Here is a 16,775-nt window from a genome sequence, read left to right as displayed (position 1 = left end):
CAGCCAGCTGTCATCCGATTTGCTGTCATCAGCTTACTTAGTGGCAATTGTCCATCAAATGGATAAATTAAATTGCAAGCGTGTTGAGGCGATGTTCATGTATACAAAAACATGTTCATTTGATACACACAGAATTATGAATAACCAGAGAGGCAAGCGTACTGGTGTGTGGTTGTTTTATTTACAGTTTCATGAGAGCACATTTCTTAACAGACATTTTTTGCATATCTTAGGAGCAGGCTTTCAAGACTAAAATACTTTGTATAAAACAACTTTGCAGCAGCAGTGTATCTGCTATATTTTCTCTTTTTTTGATCTATAAATGATTGCATGTCACGCAAGCTGCCACAGATAATAACCTTTGGTTTAAAAAAAAAAAAAAAAAAAGTTCTATGGAACACTAAAAAATAGCCTAATGGCCTCATGCCTAAAGCACTGAACAGAAATACATAGGATGAAAACATGTCACTGGTCAAAATGCAAACTCTTCAGTCATACATCTGGAGAAGCTACTACATTCTTGGTTAATAAGAAGACCAGAGCATTAGTAAGGTCAGATGTTAAAATCATGCCATCCATGTGCCATGAAGGACTGTGTGCATGCTGTGGTCGTGAAGACAACTGTGAATTGCTCTAGCTCGGATAACACCTGGAGTGATTTCCTTATAACAACATGCAGAAGAGTTGGCAAACAGGGCCTGGGATCTTTCAGAATCTTCAGTGAAAGCCTTGACCTTTAGTGAGCCCAGAAAGGGTTCAGCCGAGGACTGGACTGCCTGGACTAGCTGGGAGTCTGGCGTGGCCCCAGATTTGAGCTTGAGAGTGTCTCAGGTGCACGCCAAGTCCCTGTCTTTCAGCAGGTGACCTGCGGGAGAACAGAGCCGGCCCTTTGAGAGAGAGCCGGAGCTGATACCCACACCACACCATCGGTGGAAGTCCAGCAGTGATGCAAAAGAAAGATATGTCTCACGTTTCGCTCAGTGAAACTCTGCAGACCAAGGAACAGAGTAGAAAGAGTTTGGACCGTGAATGCCCATGCACAGACACTCAATAACACATACAGTACACACAGAGAGAGACAGGTGATCCTAACGGCAGACAAAGACAGGATGTATTGCATATCAACATATTTCAACAACATTTTTCCCCATTTGAAAATGTTTGAAATATTCTCACTTGCATATGTATTCTTTGGGAGGGGGGGGAATTTATTCAACTTTTGAATATTAAAGGCCACTGGAATGACTGGAGTCGTGCTTGTGCTGTGATCAATCCCACTATGGGACAGGGGATGTGCATTCGTGCAGCTATGTGGAGGATCTTTACAGAGCTATGGGTTTAGTCAGAAAGGCATAGTTAGCGCCCCCATTGCAGTAGGAAGAAATCAGTATTGGCTTCTCTTCGACGCAACACATTACTCCATCTGTACACGTTTGTGCTGCCCCGGACAGAAAAGGTAAGGAATGTGCTTTGCGGTGCATTTTTTTTGGTCACCCAATCACGGATGGCAAGTGCATGTTCTAGGAATGTCATTTCTTAAGGCGTCTTTTTTTGTTGTTGTTTTGTTCTGCAATTGCTGGATTGGACTTCATTTATAAACCTGAAATACAGAATAGATGACACTCCTCGCCCTCTGTTTTCACACAAATGCCTGGATGAAACTTGGCACAAGATTATGTTTGCACTTAAGAGCGGCCACAGGGGGCGATGTGGCGTCCTTTGGATCCAAAGTGCCTCAGGCTCTTCTCACTGACAGCTATTAACCTTGACAAGTGGTGGAAAACAGTAATTTGCAAACTCATGTGCATTTGAATGGAGATGAAGGGATCGTTCCCCAGAGTGTGTGTGTGTGTGTGTGTGTGTGTGTGTGTGGGGGGGGGGGGGGGGGGGCTGTAGGGGGGTTGGGAGGCGAGAAGCTTTCGAGCCCTTTGCCACTTCCACCATTCACACACACACACACAGGTACACACATCCATGCAGACACACACCCATGCGGACACACGCACGCACGCACACACACAGACACACGCACACAATTACATAGTCAGTATCCCTTATGCAATTCCCCCTAGGCTGGGTGGCAGCACAGTCATTAGTGTGGGATCAGTTGAAATCCAATGATACAAGGCAAACAGGGATTGTGGAGATGGCAGTGATATGAAGGACTGTGAAAGTGAATGACTTTCTTTTGGCTTGGAGAAAAGGCTCTAGGTGTTGTTCTACCCACATAACAACTGCTGCGTTAGACTGATTAACTACTCAGTCAGTTACCCCTTACAATTTCACCAACGTGAAACCACACACTGCAAAACGGGCGAACCGAGCACAGCACAGGCACATAGAGGCTACGCCAGTGAGAGTTTTTACTGTAAAGTCAAACAAGGCAGCTCAAGCACTCGTCAACACTCCTAAACTCCTCAACACTTCTAAACAAGGCAGCTCAAGCACTCCTAAACTCCTCGGCACAACAACAATACCTTACTCACTGTGCCCTAACATGAAGAGAAAGAAAACATAAATACAAAATACAGGAAATGAAACATAGGTAAGGACCAAAAACAAACAAACACAAATATATGAAAGTAATATTATGTGTGTGTGTTTGTGTGTGAGAAAGTGTGCTTTTTTCAAAGCTTGTTTTGCTTTAGCCTCTAGGAAATGGAAAAAGTTTAGAAGAGAGTTTTTCCACTAGCTCTACAACAAGGCACATTTGGTAATCCTGATAAGTCACATTTCAATATGCTAAAAATGGAAATACAAGCTCACTAACACACATATTCTGGTGTACACAGCCTTCTACCGACGGTGCTCACAAGTCCACATTGCCACTGACCACGCACATGCGCACACAGACACATACAGACGCACACATGCACACACACGCGCACACACACACACACACACACACACACACACACGTGTCAACAAAGCATGACAACAAAGCAAAGTTTGCTTAAAAAAATCAAAAAAAAAAAAAAAAGGAAGGCGATGATAGATGGTGTCGATATCAAGACGTATATGTATATATGTAAAAAGGAACTGAGGCGCTGAGCTCCTGTTGTCCCCATTCACGTCAGCAGGCCCATGCGAGTGAGTTTAGCTGACAGGAAGGAATGGAGTACAAACACTACAGGCTTTGGCCCCGATCTCAGGTCAAACACCTGCCACAGAAAGAAAGAAAGAAAGAAAGAAAGAAAGAAAGAAAGAAAGAAAAGAATGAATGAATGAATGAATGAATGAAAGAAAGAAAGAAAAGAAAGTCATGACTATACTGTACATTTAAACTGCACTAATATAATATATCAAAACAAACAAAAACACTTTACATAATGTAAAACATAAAAGTACTATTAGGACATTTGTAAACAACTGAAACTGAACTAAACTAAACTATTTTTTGACATACCAGTTCCCCCTCGGGACCACCAAAGTCCAGGTAGAGTTTGCGGACCCCATCATCAGCGGACATTTTGAGCTTCTCGTAGGGGTAGCGGAAGAGGACCGTGAACCCAGCCGCCTCTGCTGGCTCCCGGCTCACCGTAAAGCCCTTCTCATAGTGCAGGGTCAAACGCACCTCCTGCCTGTTCAACACACAACCTGGAACACAACAAAACCACACAACTGTCACACAGATACTGCTTGGTGTATGTGTATGTGTGTGTGTGTGTGTGTGTGTGTGTGTGTGTGTGTGTGTGTGTGCGTGCTCGTGTGTGTGTGTGTGTGTGTGTGTGTGGGGGGGGGGGAACATGAAGATAAATGTACACATCTTTGAGGTTCAAGGATATGGCAGAACAGGACAGGAAACAAGTGAACTTTTCCAGTGTTTAATTTTGGCTGGCTATTGTTCTACGCATAAGTGGGGGAGAAAGTCGACCCACTGGCAGAGTGCCTTCTTTTCCAGTCCAAGTTCACCCTAATCAGCACTGTTCTTTTCAACTTTGCAATTCCTCTCTCAGTCTATCGCTCTTTCCTTCTCTTTCTCTGTTTTTTTTTCTTTCTTTCTCTCTCTCTCTCTCTCTGGTACATAGGACACTGTCCACTTTCCTCCCCGAGGAGGTGGGTTTGACTCATTGTGAAATGTCAGCAAATAAAAGTAGGAGGAGTAAACACACTCACAGACACATAGGTCTGTACAATGCGGACACATAGATACATGAGTGCAACAGAAAGCCTACATTACTCACACACACAAAGCCTAATTATACAATCATACATAATGCACAAACATACACCTCTTTAAACACATATACACACAGACGTACCTATGGACACCTCTTTGATCAGTTCTGCGGCGGCGTGCCCACCCTGCACCAAGGCCCGTGTCCATGATGACAGGTCCCAGTGGGTCTCCACACGGAAGACGTGCGACTCGATGCCACGGTTCGTGCCCGTCCGTGTGGCAAACACCAGGTCTGCCCCCACTGCCGGCGACCCGTGGGAACTGCCCGAATGAACCAGCCTACCAGGACAGCAGGAGAGGGAATAGTTCAGAGGTCAAAAAGACAGGACAGGACAGGGGGGTGGGCAAAGGTCAGAGAGACGGTCAGGTAAGCACACCTGTCAAAGTACAACATGTTTATGTACCAGCAAAAACAGAGGACGGAGAAAAATGAGAGAGAGAGAGAGAGAGAGAGAGAGAGAAAGAGAGACCTTGTGGCGAGGATAGGATGTGTAAGCAGCGGGTTAGTCCAGGCATCACGACTCCAGGGCACCGAGTCGAACAACAGGATGTCTTTCTCGGTCAGCGCCATGACGACCGGGCGGTACTGTATCCGCCCACCTTCCAACTGGATCTAAAACCAAACAGTACAGATAGTCAGGCTGTGTGTGAGTACGAGAGAGTGGGTTTGTGCTCATTTGTGCTTGTGTGTGTGTGTGTGTGTGTGTGTGTGTGTGTGTGTGTGTGTGTGTATCTAGTTGGATGACATGGGATGCTGGTTCCCAACCTCTGAGTCCATGGTATCTGTTTATGTGTAATAGCTGCTAGTGTGTGTGTGTTGTCTTAGCAGGGCCCGGAGGAAGTAGTTAACACAAACGCAGCTTCCTGTGGTTTTCAGTCTCAACTGCACCTTCTGTAACCCCTCCATGCCACTGCCATCTACACTCCCCACTTACATAACTCGACACAATCTCAACACTCCATTTTCACAGACACAGTTCCGGAATAACACAAGACCACACCACAAGAATCCCTTAACGCAGATCCGTTAGTCTTTTAACTGGGAACTATGAGTGGTCTGACCGAGTGCATTCACCGCATTTCATTCATGTTCCATGAACTAAGTTGTTTCAAAAATTCTTTGTGACAGGAGGGCACAAAAGCTCACATGTTGTGTAACAATAGAAAAATAGGCCCAGGAAAAGAACTCACTTTTGACACACTCGCCTGACACCAGCTGAGTATTCTTGAGATGCTCAAGTGATGTGATGCCATTGGTATTTGGGTCAGGTTTTTTACACAGGCAAAACAGAGAAGAATTTACCAAAGAAGGCACAATGGCCAAAACAGGCTATTTCTGTGATGGTTGCAATCTATAAAATAAAATTTTCTTTCAAAAAAGATATGAGAGTATTGAGAGGATCAGTGTGCGATAAAAAAAAACTACAGTACAGCAGCATTGCTTTGCTAATGTGTCATTAGAATATGGGTCAATATTTGTGCAGGTGACAGAGGGGATTTCTTGGTTTTATGTACAGTCAGAGTTGGGTGTAACGCATTACAAATACAGCACTGCCTCTGAGATGGTCTGCTTGGCTTTAGATCCTTTCCTATTTACAATCAGGCCGTTTATAAGGGCTAAAAATAAAAGACTAAATATTCACCTGTATAAAAAAAAATCTGCTGTTCCAAATGTTGCGGTAGCGAGTGCATTCTAAGTTAAACTGTGTTGCCGATATTAGTGTGTGTGTGTGTGTGTGTAACTGTGTGTGTGTGTGTCTGTGTGTGAGTGTGTGTGTGTGTGTGTGTGTGTGTGTGTGTGTGTGTGTGCATCTTCTGAGTAGGCGAAAAGAACAAAAAACAAAACCCATCGGAGTATTTGTTAGCTTAATATTGAGCGGGAGACAGTGCACAACTAACTAATGACTAGTCTGAAGTCATTCACACTAAGAATTGCCTCCAAAAACATTTCAGGGTGTTATACAAGCTAGGACTGCCACTGTTTTCAATGTGAACAAGAGCATCTAGAATTAATGACAGAAGGTGTGCAACTCGCGAGTGCACTTCACTCAAAGCAATTACATTTTTTGCAAGTTGTGTGCGTGTCACCATTCAACATTGAGGGAGAGCGCGCGAGCAGGGCAGCAGTGCTTCCATAAAGCAGATAGAATTTGCAATTTTTAAAAGCAGCACTGAAGTGCCATGTTTGTGAACTTGAAGGCAGCTTTCAGTAAGACAAAGCAATGATCAGCTATCTGTAAGAAATGCCCGGTAGGCCTACAGGGCAACCTGGGTTGGAGTAGTGTAATAGACTAGATTATGCTACCTAATGTTTCATACAACGTCATTAATTAAATAATATATAAAAGGGGACAAAATCAATAACAGCGTTCAAAGAAACATTTCAAAGCAGTAACGCAAAAGGTAATGTAACACGTTACTTTCCATAGAGATTAAAGTAATGTAAGAGATTACATTTTTTTACAGTAACAACTAATGTGTAATACATTACTTTTTTTGAGTAACGACCCCAACACTGTATACAATACATTAATGTACTGGATAAGTTAGGTTGTGTATGTGTGTATGTATATGACTGTATACATGAAAAATACTTCCACTTGTCATGTGCAAGGTATTTGACCACACGCAACATTTGTCTGTGTCTGACTGACTTGGCCCTACAGCAGCACTTACCTGCTCGGCTAGCCAGCCGATGTGCTTGAGTTGGGGGTGTGCGGCGGTGGTTGGCACACTCAGGTAGGCGTTGACGTGGGCCAGTGTCTGGGGCAGCAGGGCAGCGATATTGGTGTGGATGGCGGTGAACCAGGCCTGCGCCGAGGTGGCATCCTTGCAGCGGAGCACCACCGTGTGCTGGCCGTCCGGGGAGTGCAGCTCCAGCAGCCTGGCAAGAGACAACACAGAGAGAGAGTGGTGAGTGTCTATGGTGGCCTGGGAGGGACAGAGAGAGAGAGAGAGAGAGAGAGAGAGAAGGGGGGGGAGGGTGAGTGTTGATGGTGGCCTAAGGCCCCGTCCACACGGAGACGCTTTTTGGGTTAAACGCACCGGTTTTGCTTCGTCTTGGCCGATCGTCCAAACGAATCCTGTAAATGCACTGCCCAAAACCGCACTTTTTTGAAACCTGGTCCCAGGGTGGAAAAATCTGAAACCGTAGCCCTTGTGAGTTCGCTTGGACGGCGAAACCGCATACCTGCGTATTGATGATGTCATCGCCACGGTGCTGCACAGCGCCAATAGCTTATCATGACTTGGTGGACTGAACAGTGTTTTCTCTGTGTTTTCTTGATGCATTTCTAGCTATCGTCGGTGACGTGAGAGAACTAGTCAGAAGTTATTAGCGAAGTGCGGTGTAAGTTTAAATTAATTTGTGTGTAGTGCCGGTGTCATTCATTTATTTTACATGACTTACAACATAAATAAATGCATTCATAATCTAGTGAAGTCAGATATGAGCATACAAAGATGCGTAACTCATGTTAAGCCTACGGTAGATGCGCACTAAATGCGAATGCGTGATTTGATGCAGGCAAAAGTATCGACTGTTACTAACGAAGGTATTATAGCAATATTATAAATGTGGCGACAGAATAGCCTAACTTGGGTAGACCTAGCATTTAGTAGCCTATGCATTTGCGGTGATAGCCAAAACTAATGTGAATTGATTATTTGTTCCTGCGTTAGCCAAATAAAGGACGGGACTGCACCCTTCACAAACCGTAAAAATTAAGTTTATTAGTTTTACAGTTGACTACAGTTGGCAGTTCACTATCAGTCCACACAAACAATTCTGGTTTCCTTGCACTAGCCATTTTTGTCCTAGCCTATTCTGTCTGTTTGTATAGCCTACAGCGTGCAAGCTTTGGTCAATTTCTGTAAGAGAAACAGTGCCACCTATAGGCCTAGGATATGAAGTAACGTGTTGAGTCGTGTTGAGATGGATCCGTTTGGACGCAAATATTCTTGATACGGTTCCAGGGAAGACGGAGAAAAAAAAGATCGGGTTGGTACGTGTGGACTAGCCCTAAGAGGGACACTCAGAGAGAGGGCTGAGTGTCTTTGGTGGCCTAGGAGGGACAGAGAGAGAGAGAGAGAGGTGAGTGTCTATGGTGGCCTGGGAGGGACAGAGAGAGAGAGGGGTGAGGGGTGGTCTTTGATGGGATGGGAGGGACTATACATCCATTTTAACACTCCTGTGATAGTCATAATGTAAATGGAAAAAAGAGACTGATAGTCCTAGAGAAAATGGTATTTTTCCAATAGAGGCAAAAATCAGTCTTATCAGCTATATTGTAGCTGTCTTTATCGGGGCTAGGCACATAAATTAGCCATGAATTAGCCATGTGTGTCAACAGTTTTACAGATTATTAATGAGCCTGTCCACTGTACCCATAAGTGAGTCAATTAATAGTAAGTTTACACACACACACACATTGAAAATATACAGCATATACTGATTGACTGTGAAGATTCACATACATCCAAATATAGGACCATACTAATAATGAATACTGATAATTCTAAGACATTATTGGATGGTATAAGTATAAGTATACTCTTTTGATCCCGTGAGGGAAATTTGGTCTCTGCATTTATCCCAATCCGTTAATTAGTGAAACACACTCAGCACACAGTGAACACACAGTAAGGTGAAGCACACACTAATTCCGGCGCAGTGAGTTGCGGGCACTTCAGCCCTGCCTACTGGTTTCTCTCTCTCTCTCTCTCTCTCTCTCTCTATAGACATGCACACACACACACACACCTGTTCTCCAGGTCGGGCATGGTGAGGTTGCGGCTGATGAAGCTCATCTTCAGTGGGATGATCTTCCTGTCCTTTGTGCCAGGGCTGTGTTTGGGCAGCTCATCGCCACTGAGGCTGGGGGAATTGGAGCGCGTCCCTTCCCAAGGCAGGTCTGCCACCATAGAGGGCTTCTTGAACAAGGGAGATACCTCTCTGATGTACTTCACTATGAGAAGAGAAACACAGACACATAATCAGTACAGTTTTTTTGTGTGTGTGGTGTGGGTTGTTGTGTTTATGCTCAGTTGTGCTTACTGTACAATGCCTAGTGGTAGTAACTTATTACAGTAAGTAGACGTGAGTATTATAGCAAAAATGCTTGAAAATGTGCATTGATGTGTTCTGTGGTTTGGCTGTAGCAAACAACATTTATTTCCATTTTTTGTAGATTTCATAGTTTGAAATGCCACAGATCATGGATGACTTGTTTGGAAAAGGGGGTAGCTGTGATACACTGCTTTGTAGCTGAGACAGTACACACACGCACGCACACCCCTATCCTGTAACAGACCACTCTGTGTTAGTGTTCCATGCTGTTTGGTTGTAATATGAATTTACTGCTGTTGTCAAGAGTTTGACGGAAAGGATGGCTCTCACATTCCTCCGGCACGGTCGGCAACGTGGTCGATGCCCACAACCACAAAGACAAGAATGTGGAGAATAGGCGTGAGTCTCCTGAAGCCACATATATGGCGGCTTCTGGCCCACCACATTACCAGCACCGATAACGCTCAGCGTTTTCGAGTGAAGTGGAATTTCCATTGGAAATGATACCCTGCAACTGAACAGGGATTCAGAGAGCTCAGCACAAAGCTGTCTTTGGGAGGAACATCTGGGTAGCGCTGCATGCCTTTTCGTAGGGGGGGAATTGACACGGAGCTTCTGCTGCCTCAGCACGAAGGCAAAAATTGTCGTTCAACGAGGAGGAATGGCTTCAATTTCCCCATTTTTGGTTGGGTGCCCTATGCCACAGCGAAACCACAATAATGCAAACTCTTGCTTTCTTGTACACACACTCACGCATACACATACCCACACAGCCACACGCAAACATACACTTTTGCATGGAATGTCTGCTTGTGAGTGTGTATGTGTGTGTGTGTGTGTGTGGTGGGGGGGGGGGGGGTCTTCAGGATGGGCTATTGAAGAGGGAGAAACTTGATCTGAGTTTGAAGAGATGAGGTCACTCATGGGAGAGGATTATACTTGCGAAAGCAATTGGCCAGGAGGCATGTGCATATATAATGTGTGTGTGTGTATGTGTGTGTGTACATGTGTGTGTGTGTGTGTTATTCATCTAGATGGAACTGAGGGCTGGGGTATAGTGGTTCTGGTAAGGCCCTCAGCCAGGGACCTCAACTAGCCAAACTTCAGTGTTCAGACTCAAGTTAGCAGATGACAGGCTAGGCGAGGAGGGATCAGTAAGGCAGATCTGGTCTCTGTGGTTTGTCCTCAGCTGAAGGCCTCAGAACTCTGGCCTATCCAGCCAGATCAAGCCCCGGTCTGGGCAAGGCACTGTGAAAAGCTGACTCTTACAAAAGAGGGCAGCCTAAGACAGATTGTCTTTCTGCAAAATCCATAAATCACTATCACTATAGCAATTAACCCAATTCAAATCCGTGGGATCAGCTTGGCTGACAAGCAGAGGAAAGGTAGCACTAGGTTTCACTGTAGAAAATGGGGTGGCACATGCAAGCCCAATGGAGATTGTAACTTCAGTTTCAAAAACCTCCAACCCCCAAAACTAAAAACAAGGGTAGTGTTGAGAGCTTAATGAATGTGTACAGTTTTTCTCCAGATCTGACTCCTTTGATAGTATCCTATTTCTGCCTTCTCCTATTTGTTCTTCAAGTATGAAACACACATTAGTGACAGTCATAATACTTTTTACTGTAAATCACAGAGGCAATCCATGCATGCACACACACAGTCACCGACAACACAATTCATTAATAGATACCTTGCCTGCCAACATTTGCTCCCCTATCTGTGCAAACATAATTAGAAACTCAACGGAGTAATAATGCAAACATAACATAGATAAGGGACAGGATTCAAGGGCTTATATATTGACATTGCCATTGCTCCCTACATACCACAGTCAACCATCAAGCTAGTATTATTATGGCACAAGGACTGCTAGTATTATGGCACAAGGCAGTTACTATACTTTACTATACTCTACATGTCTAGAGACACCCATGGCATGTAGTTAGTTTAAAATATGGGTGGGAATGGTTAGATTACTGAGTTTGATTGAGGCATTCAAAAGGCCAGACTTCAAAGTAACAGAGCAGTCAAACAGAGAGAGCAGAGAGGTGTGCTGTGTTTTAGCTGAAACGTGGGCAGGTTTCGAGTGGGAAGCCAAGCAAGCATTTCTCTCACCATTTTAAAGAACCGTCTTCAGACTGACTGTTCTCGTGTTCTCGTCACAAGTTGCACAAGGTCTGGATGGGCAATGCTAGCAGCCCGCTGACCGGCCGGCTTAATCAATGAAGCAGCGCTGGGATGGACAGACATAATAACTCACGGGCCAATATTCTGGGACCCTGCAGCCGAAGTGAACCCACATTTACAAGATCTGACAGTCCCAGACTGTCTCTAGACTAATTAGAAGGGATTTTAATTGGTTGGAACAAAGGCGGCCTGTTTTTTTTCTTTCAATCTCTTTCTCTCTCTCTCGTCAGACAGTGTCCTCATCTTTTCAAAATAGCTGTGTTCACATTCACAAACACAAGGACAGTCATCTGTCTCCCTTTTCCTCCAGATTCCAAGTATGACCCTGTTGACATCTATTCCAGTGCAACAGTAGAGAATTCAAACTGATGTCCTTTCTCAATCACTACCACTGGATGCAGCTCGGGCTCAATAGACCTACAAGAAAGCCCATCATAATAACTATAATAACAAAATAAACACTATAATGTACCAGAAATATTGCCATAAACAATATTATTGTCATTTTAGACAATTTATTACTAACCGCTCAATATTGCAAGTACAAGGCCTCTCTCCACCTGCAACTGCCATAAACTGAGCCATAAACCATCTACAGCTAGAATCTATCTGTCTGATTTAGTAATTCACTATCTAAAATCTGTTCCCTTTCCCACCCTCTCTCCCTCTCCATGTCAAGGGTTAGAGGTGACTCGACAGGAAGCACAGGTTTGACTGTTACAGGCTATGACTATTTTTTCAACGAGTTGCGTTTTTTTCCGTTTTTTGCGGGTCATCTGAGAGGAATTTTCCACTCAGAAAAGCATTCTTTTCTTTCACAGCAAAAAGATTATGGGAGAAACAGCCACAGACTTAGGTGCAGGCATGAGACACAGAGAGAGAGGCAGAGAGATGTGCTGGGTTCCAGCAACCCAGCGCCAGTGAGCTAGGCAATTCTCCAGCATCGGAAGTCCCTCTTCTGCTCTGTTTAAAGATCTCATTAGGAACGTCGGCAGCATCTCACAGCTCCAGTTCTAATTTTAATTAGGGCACACCATACAAAAGAAGACACCGAAGAATTTATGTGTGTGTGAGTGTGAGTGTGTGTCTGTGTGTGCATAAGGGATAGTGTCCCAAGTGGTGCTGTCCCATATAACAATGTTTCCCTGAATACTCAAAGAACAATGCAAGATAAAACGACTACAAGACACCAAAAAGTTAATATGCACATCAAAACACACATATGATCAGCTTATACAGTAAGTCATTGCCTCTCCCTCCAAACAATTACAGATAAATTACACAAACACACTATCACACCATCGGAATGTGGTACACCATACACACACACCTAGTGCTTCTCCTGTTATTCTTGCTTCCTTTATCAGACAGAGGCCCCCAGAACGTTAGTCTTCCACTGAAACCCACAAAGGCACAACTGCTTCCCCACTGGCCAAATTCCCCTGCAATCTGTCCCTACTCTTTCTCTTTCTTCTCTCTCCCCTCCTCCCTCCCATGGCGCAGGCTGCCAGGACCTTAATGAGAACAGTGTGTCAGACTCCTCCGAAAAACTGTGCGGGGAAAAGGAGGAGGGCGTGTGGGAGGGGCAAGGGGGGTGGTAGAGGCCATGTCACACTTTTCCACCGAGAAGCTCCCACTATTTCAAACCTAACCGACCACCTATGCTTACACCAACACAAAGCCCACTCATACCCGCCCCCCCCCCCCCCCCCCCCCCCCCCCACCCCTCAACACACACACACACACACAATCACCTGCCACCTGGGCCGAGTTTAGTGGGAAAGAGAGTGGTCCCAACTCAGAGAAGTCCAGTTCCTGCCAAGAGCGCCGTCGTCCATTGCGCACTGAAAACAATGTGGTTCTGCTCTGCATCAGAAGCCTGTCACAGACACATGCTCCTGCTCTGACATCCGCCCCCCTCCTCTCTGTTCTCTCTGTGCTCCTGCCATCCACTCCCCCTGGCTTGGCCTCAAAGACAGGAGGCTCGGACCCACAGACCTCTGCTCTGCCACTCACAGGAAAGGAGCAGAAGAAGAGAGGAAAGAAGAGATACACACAGAAGTAGAAGAAAGCAGAAGAAAGCATGACTGTAAATGTATGGAACAGAGCTGGAAAGAATGATAGATATATGAGATAGATAGATAGGTGGAAAAAATAATAGATAGAGCAAAGAATGAAAATAAAGTAAATAAAAGATAAAACAAGGCTGAAAGCAAGCAAAAAAGAACAAGACAACTTCATCGGAGTTCATACTTTCCTCTCCCCTCATAATCAGTCAAAAGATGGTGGTAGTGGAACGGCCAATTACATAATCTGGCCCGGTTCAGTTCATATTTAAGTCTGCGGTTTTACAGTACTGTGGACTGATGTTTGCTCAGGTTCTCTGCCTAATGCTACATTCCCGGCAGTCATTCGGTGTTTGGCTTTGGGGAAACAAAAGGAAATAACTGTCTCTCATCTGAGCACTCCTGAGATGCCCTCATGAATGGGGGGCTTTGTCTCAGCACTGTTTTCAGCCAGTCCTTTCTCGACGCTTCTTTTCCCCCCTGGCCAAACAATGGTCACATCTTCCCATCCACCACTGAACACAGACACTAAGTGACACGGCCGGCTGAAGGTCAGTGTCACCTCGGGCCCTGCTCGCCACTGTGCTCTGCTCAATTCAGCTGTTTTTGTTTGGATCACTTCTTGTTTCTGTGAACTGAAACAAACATACGTGACCACATGTTCTGTTTCAGTGTATCACAGGACGTGACCTTGTGTAGATCCCGGCACAGGAGCTAAGTTTAAGTGTGACAATTATTTTTGAGGAGTCAGATAAAAGCATGCCAGTTGCTTTAACAAATGGGAAGACTGTCTAGGTTTCAGTCTTGTACATCATAAAGATAAATATTAGCCACATTGGTAGTACATTAAATGAAGTATAGGCCTCCTGTAGAGTTTAAGTGTATCTGGATGTGTTTGGTTTCTGAAAGCTTGGTCTTAGCACATTTTTTTTCGTCCAGTCTATAGGTGACTGACACGGCAGTTAAAATATCCCCCGACTTTGCTACCAGGCCCATGCATCAATTTAAGGAGCAATTGGGACTTACACTCTAAGTTACACTGGCAAATACAAGAGCTCATTTTGTGTAAGAAAGGCAAACACTGTCATGGACGTGGCACATTCTTTGCACACATTCACAGGAGCATCTGAACACGAACAACTTCCCATTTATCATATAGTCGTGACAGGTGGGTCCAAACACTGGCCACTGAATATGAGACGTGAAGTTGAGGATAAAATCTGGGACAATAGCTTGTCTATTAATGTTAATTTAGAGACATTGACTTGCTGAATTAGCTGAGCACGTGGTGTTACAAGGCGTGAACAAGACGTTAAATCACGAGAGAGCACGCTAACCAGCTCAATTCTTTCCAACACATTAACCACAACGAGTCTCGGACCACTGCCCTTGCCGGGCCTCTGGACATTTTAACAATAAAATGTCCGACGTGTTTCCAAATCTCCCCAGGTTATTGGCAGTGTTCATGCTGTCGCATCAATCAGCACACACTCCCTGTTGTTTTGCAACAGTAGCTTAGTCTACATGCATGCGGTAACACACTTGTAGTAAGAGCTGCCAATACTTGGATATTAAACTACATAATAGTATAGTTTGTTACAAAGTAATAACGGCAGATAAGTAATCGTTCCAATATAGGCTAACGACACGTAGGCTAGGCTATATCATGTATGAGGCTGTTGCAGCGTAGCCGAATAAACAAACACCTCCATAATGTGATGACATACTGTACACCCCGCCCCTCTGAAATCTCCACAAACACTTCTGATAAACCTCGCACGCACCGCTGTAGCGGTAAGCATTGTGCTCTCCCACTTTGCCTGTTGATTAAAATGTAATCTAGGCTACACTAGTACCTGAAATAACCAATGCAATATATCAGTGTTGCTGTGATTTAGCTGACGATTATGCGCATGGCAGTCCTGTGATCATGATATTTGTTTAAAAGTGTAGGCTAGTCTATTTGTGTTGAGCGGGGCAAATAATAAACTGAGACGTCACCCTGGGATGTGTAGGCTATGGCTCTGTAAAATAGGCTAAGTTGCGCAGTGGCATAGCCTACAGTGAATGAGTACAAAAGTAAGCTCAAGAGTTGACTACTTTCCGTGTCAACCCAGGCCTTCATGAATCCCCGTTATTGCGTTAGACAACTTACCCTCGAGCATAACCTCCTTCCCGGCCTTTTTAAGCGCCTGCACCGCCACGTCGTGTGTGGCTTCACGTAAGTCATTGCCATTGACGGACAAAATGGCATCGCCGACACGTAGAGCTCGGCTCTGGTCCGCAGCAAGCCCGGGGAAGATCTTGGATATGAGGATGGGCATTCTGTTTTCTCGACCACCTTTGATACTGATGCCTAAACCACCCGACTCCTGTTTGACAACTCTTACTTTCCGTATTGCTTCCGACCCACCAGCTTCGAAACTATTTGGTGTCTCGCCATGCCGTGAGCTAAAACTAGACCCAGGGCTACCATAACTAGACCCAGGACTTCCAAAGTCTGAGTTGGCTCCGTTATCTCGACTGAACTTGCCAGAACCAGGACTGTTGTAGCCGTAGCTGCCGCTGTCGTAATGACCTCGGGTGAGTGCCCCCCGCGCTGGGCTATCACTTCGCCTTAAAGCACCGTGGTTGGGGTGGATGTCCGAGTTCTGGTTTCGGTTCGGATTTCCTGATGTTAATCCAGGTTCGCCACCGTTCGACAAACCATTTCTTAGGCCAGATGACGAATTATTGTAATCCAAGTTACCACCCGGACCACTTAAATCGGCTTCTGCCGTCAAAGTTAAAGTTTCACGGGTGAGCTCAGCCGCTACTCGAATCCAGCGGTCCCGTAGCAAAAGATCCAGTTGACCATTTTTGTCCGCTCGAGTCCAGATAGCCATTCTGGTCCTCAGGGCAGGTTTCAAACTAAACTCATAATGAACTTTTTCCTCTTTTTCGGAGTGCGCACTAAGCTACTCATCGACACACCCACTTACGCACAGTGCCGAGGGAGACAGAACTGTTTCTCCAAAAAAAAAACCAAAGAGGGAAAGGAAAACAACATCTATTGGGCTATCGTGCAGTAAGCGCCAGATTCGGAGAGCGGTCTGTTAAGTACCTAAAAAAACATCAAGGCCGGATGAAGCAAGCAACCAATGAACGTGCGCCCTGGCCTTTCTGATTACTTATTCATGCCCAGAGGCGGAGCGTTGCATACCGTGTTTGCCGCTGGAGTTTGCTTCGGTGAGTTACTGTGCTACTGTCAGATTTCTTCTAAAGCTGATTA

At 45.0% G+C, this 16,775-nt stretch overlaps 1 protein-coding gene across 1 annotated transcript; it reads right to left on the bottom strand.

Annotated features, from left to right (window-relative positions):
- Nucleotides 1-159: 159 nt before the first annotated feature.
- Nucleotides 160-16,605, bottom strand: sntb2 (syntrophin, beta 2). The gene is made up of 7 exons (XM_042110596.1): nucleotides 15,660-16,605; nucleotides 8,943-9,147; nucleotides 6,857-7,064; nucleotides 4,651-4,793; nucleotides 4,263-4,459; nucleotides 3,407-3,597; nucleotides 160-3,161 (listed from the first exon to the last, which is right to left on the bottom strand). The coding sequence occupies exons 1-7, from the start codon at nucleotides 16,387-16,389 to the stop codon at nucleotides 3,069-3,071; spliced, it is 1,767 nt and encodes a 588-aa protein (XP_041966530.1). The 5' UTR covers nucleotides 16,390-16,605; the 3' UTR covers nucleotides 160-3,068.
- Nucleotides 16,606-16,775: the final 170 nt, after the last annotated feature.

The sequence above is a fragment of the Alosa sapidissima genome, chromosome 11 (assembly GCF_018492685.1).
Source record: "Alosa sapidissima isolate fAloSap1 chromosome 11, fAloSap1.pri, whole genome shotgun sequence".
In the NCBI taxonomy this organism is placed as follows: Eukaryota; Metazoa; Chordata; class Actinopteri; order Clupeiformes; family Clupeidae; genus Alosa; species Alosa sapidissima.
The sequence above is the reverse complement of the archived record's forward strand: the minus strand, read 5'-3'. Positions and strand labels throughout refer to the sequence as shown.

Excerpts from the sequence above, each read along its gene's own strand:
- sntb2 (XM_042110596.1), bottom strand. The coding sequence starts at position 16,389 with ATGGCTATCTGGACTCGAGCGGACAAAAATGGTCAACTGGATCTTTTG. Across the intron at positions 4,794-6,856 it reads TCGGCTGGCTAGCCGAGCAG|ATCCAGTTGGAAGGTGGGCG; the intron begins GTAAGTGCTGCT and ends GTTTGGTTTTAG. Across the intron at positions 3,598-4,262 it reads GATCAAAGAGGTGTCCATAG|GTTGTGTGTTGAACAGGCAG; the intron begins GTACGTCTGTGT and ends GTTGTGTTCCAG.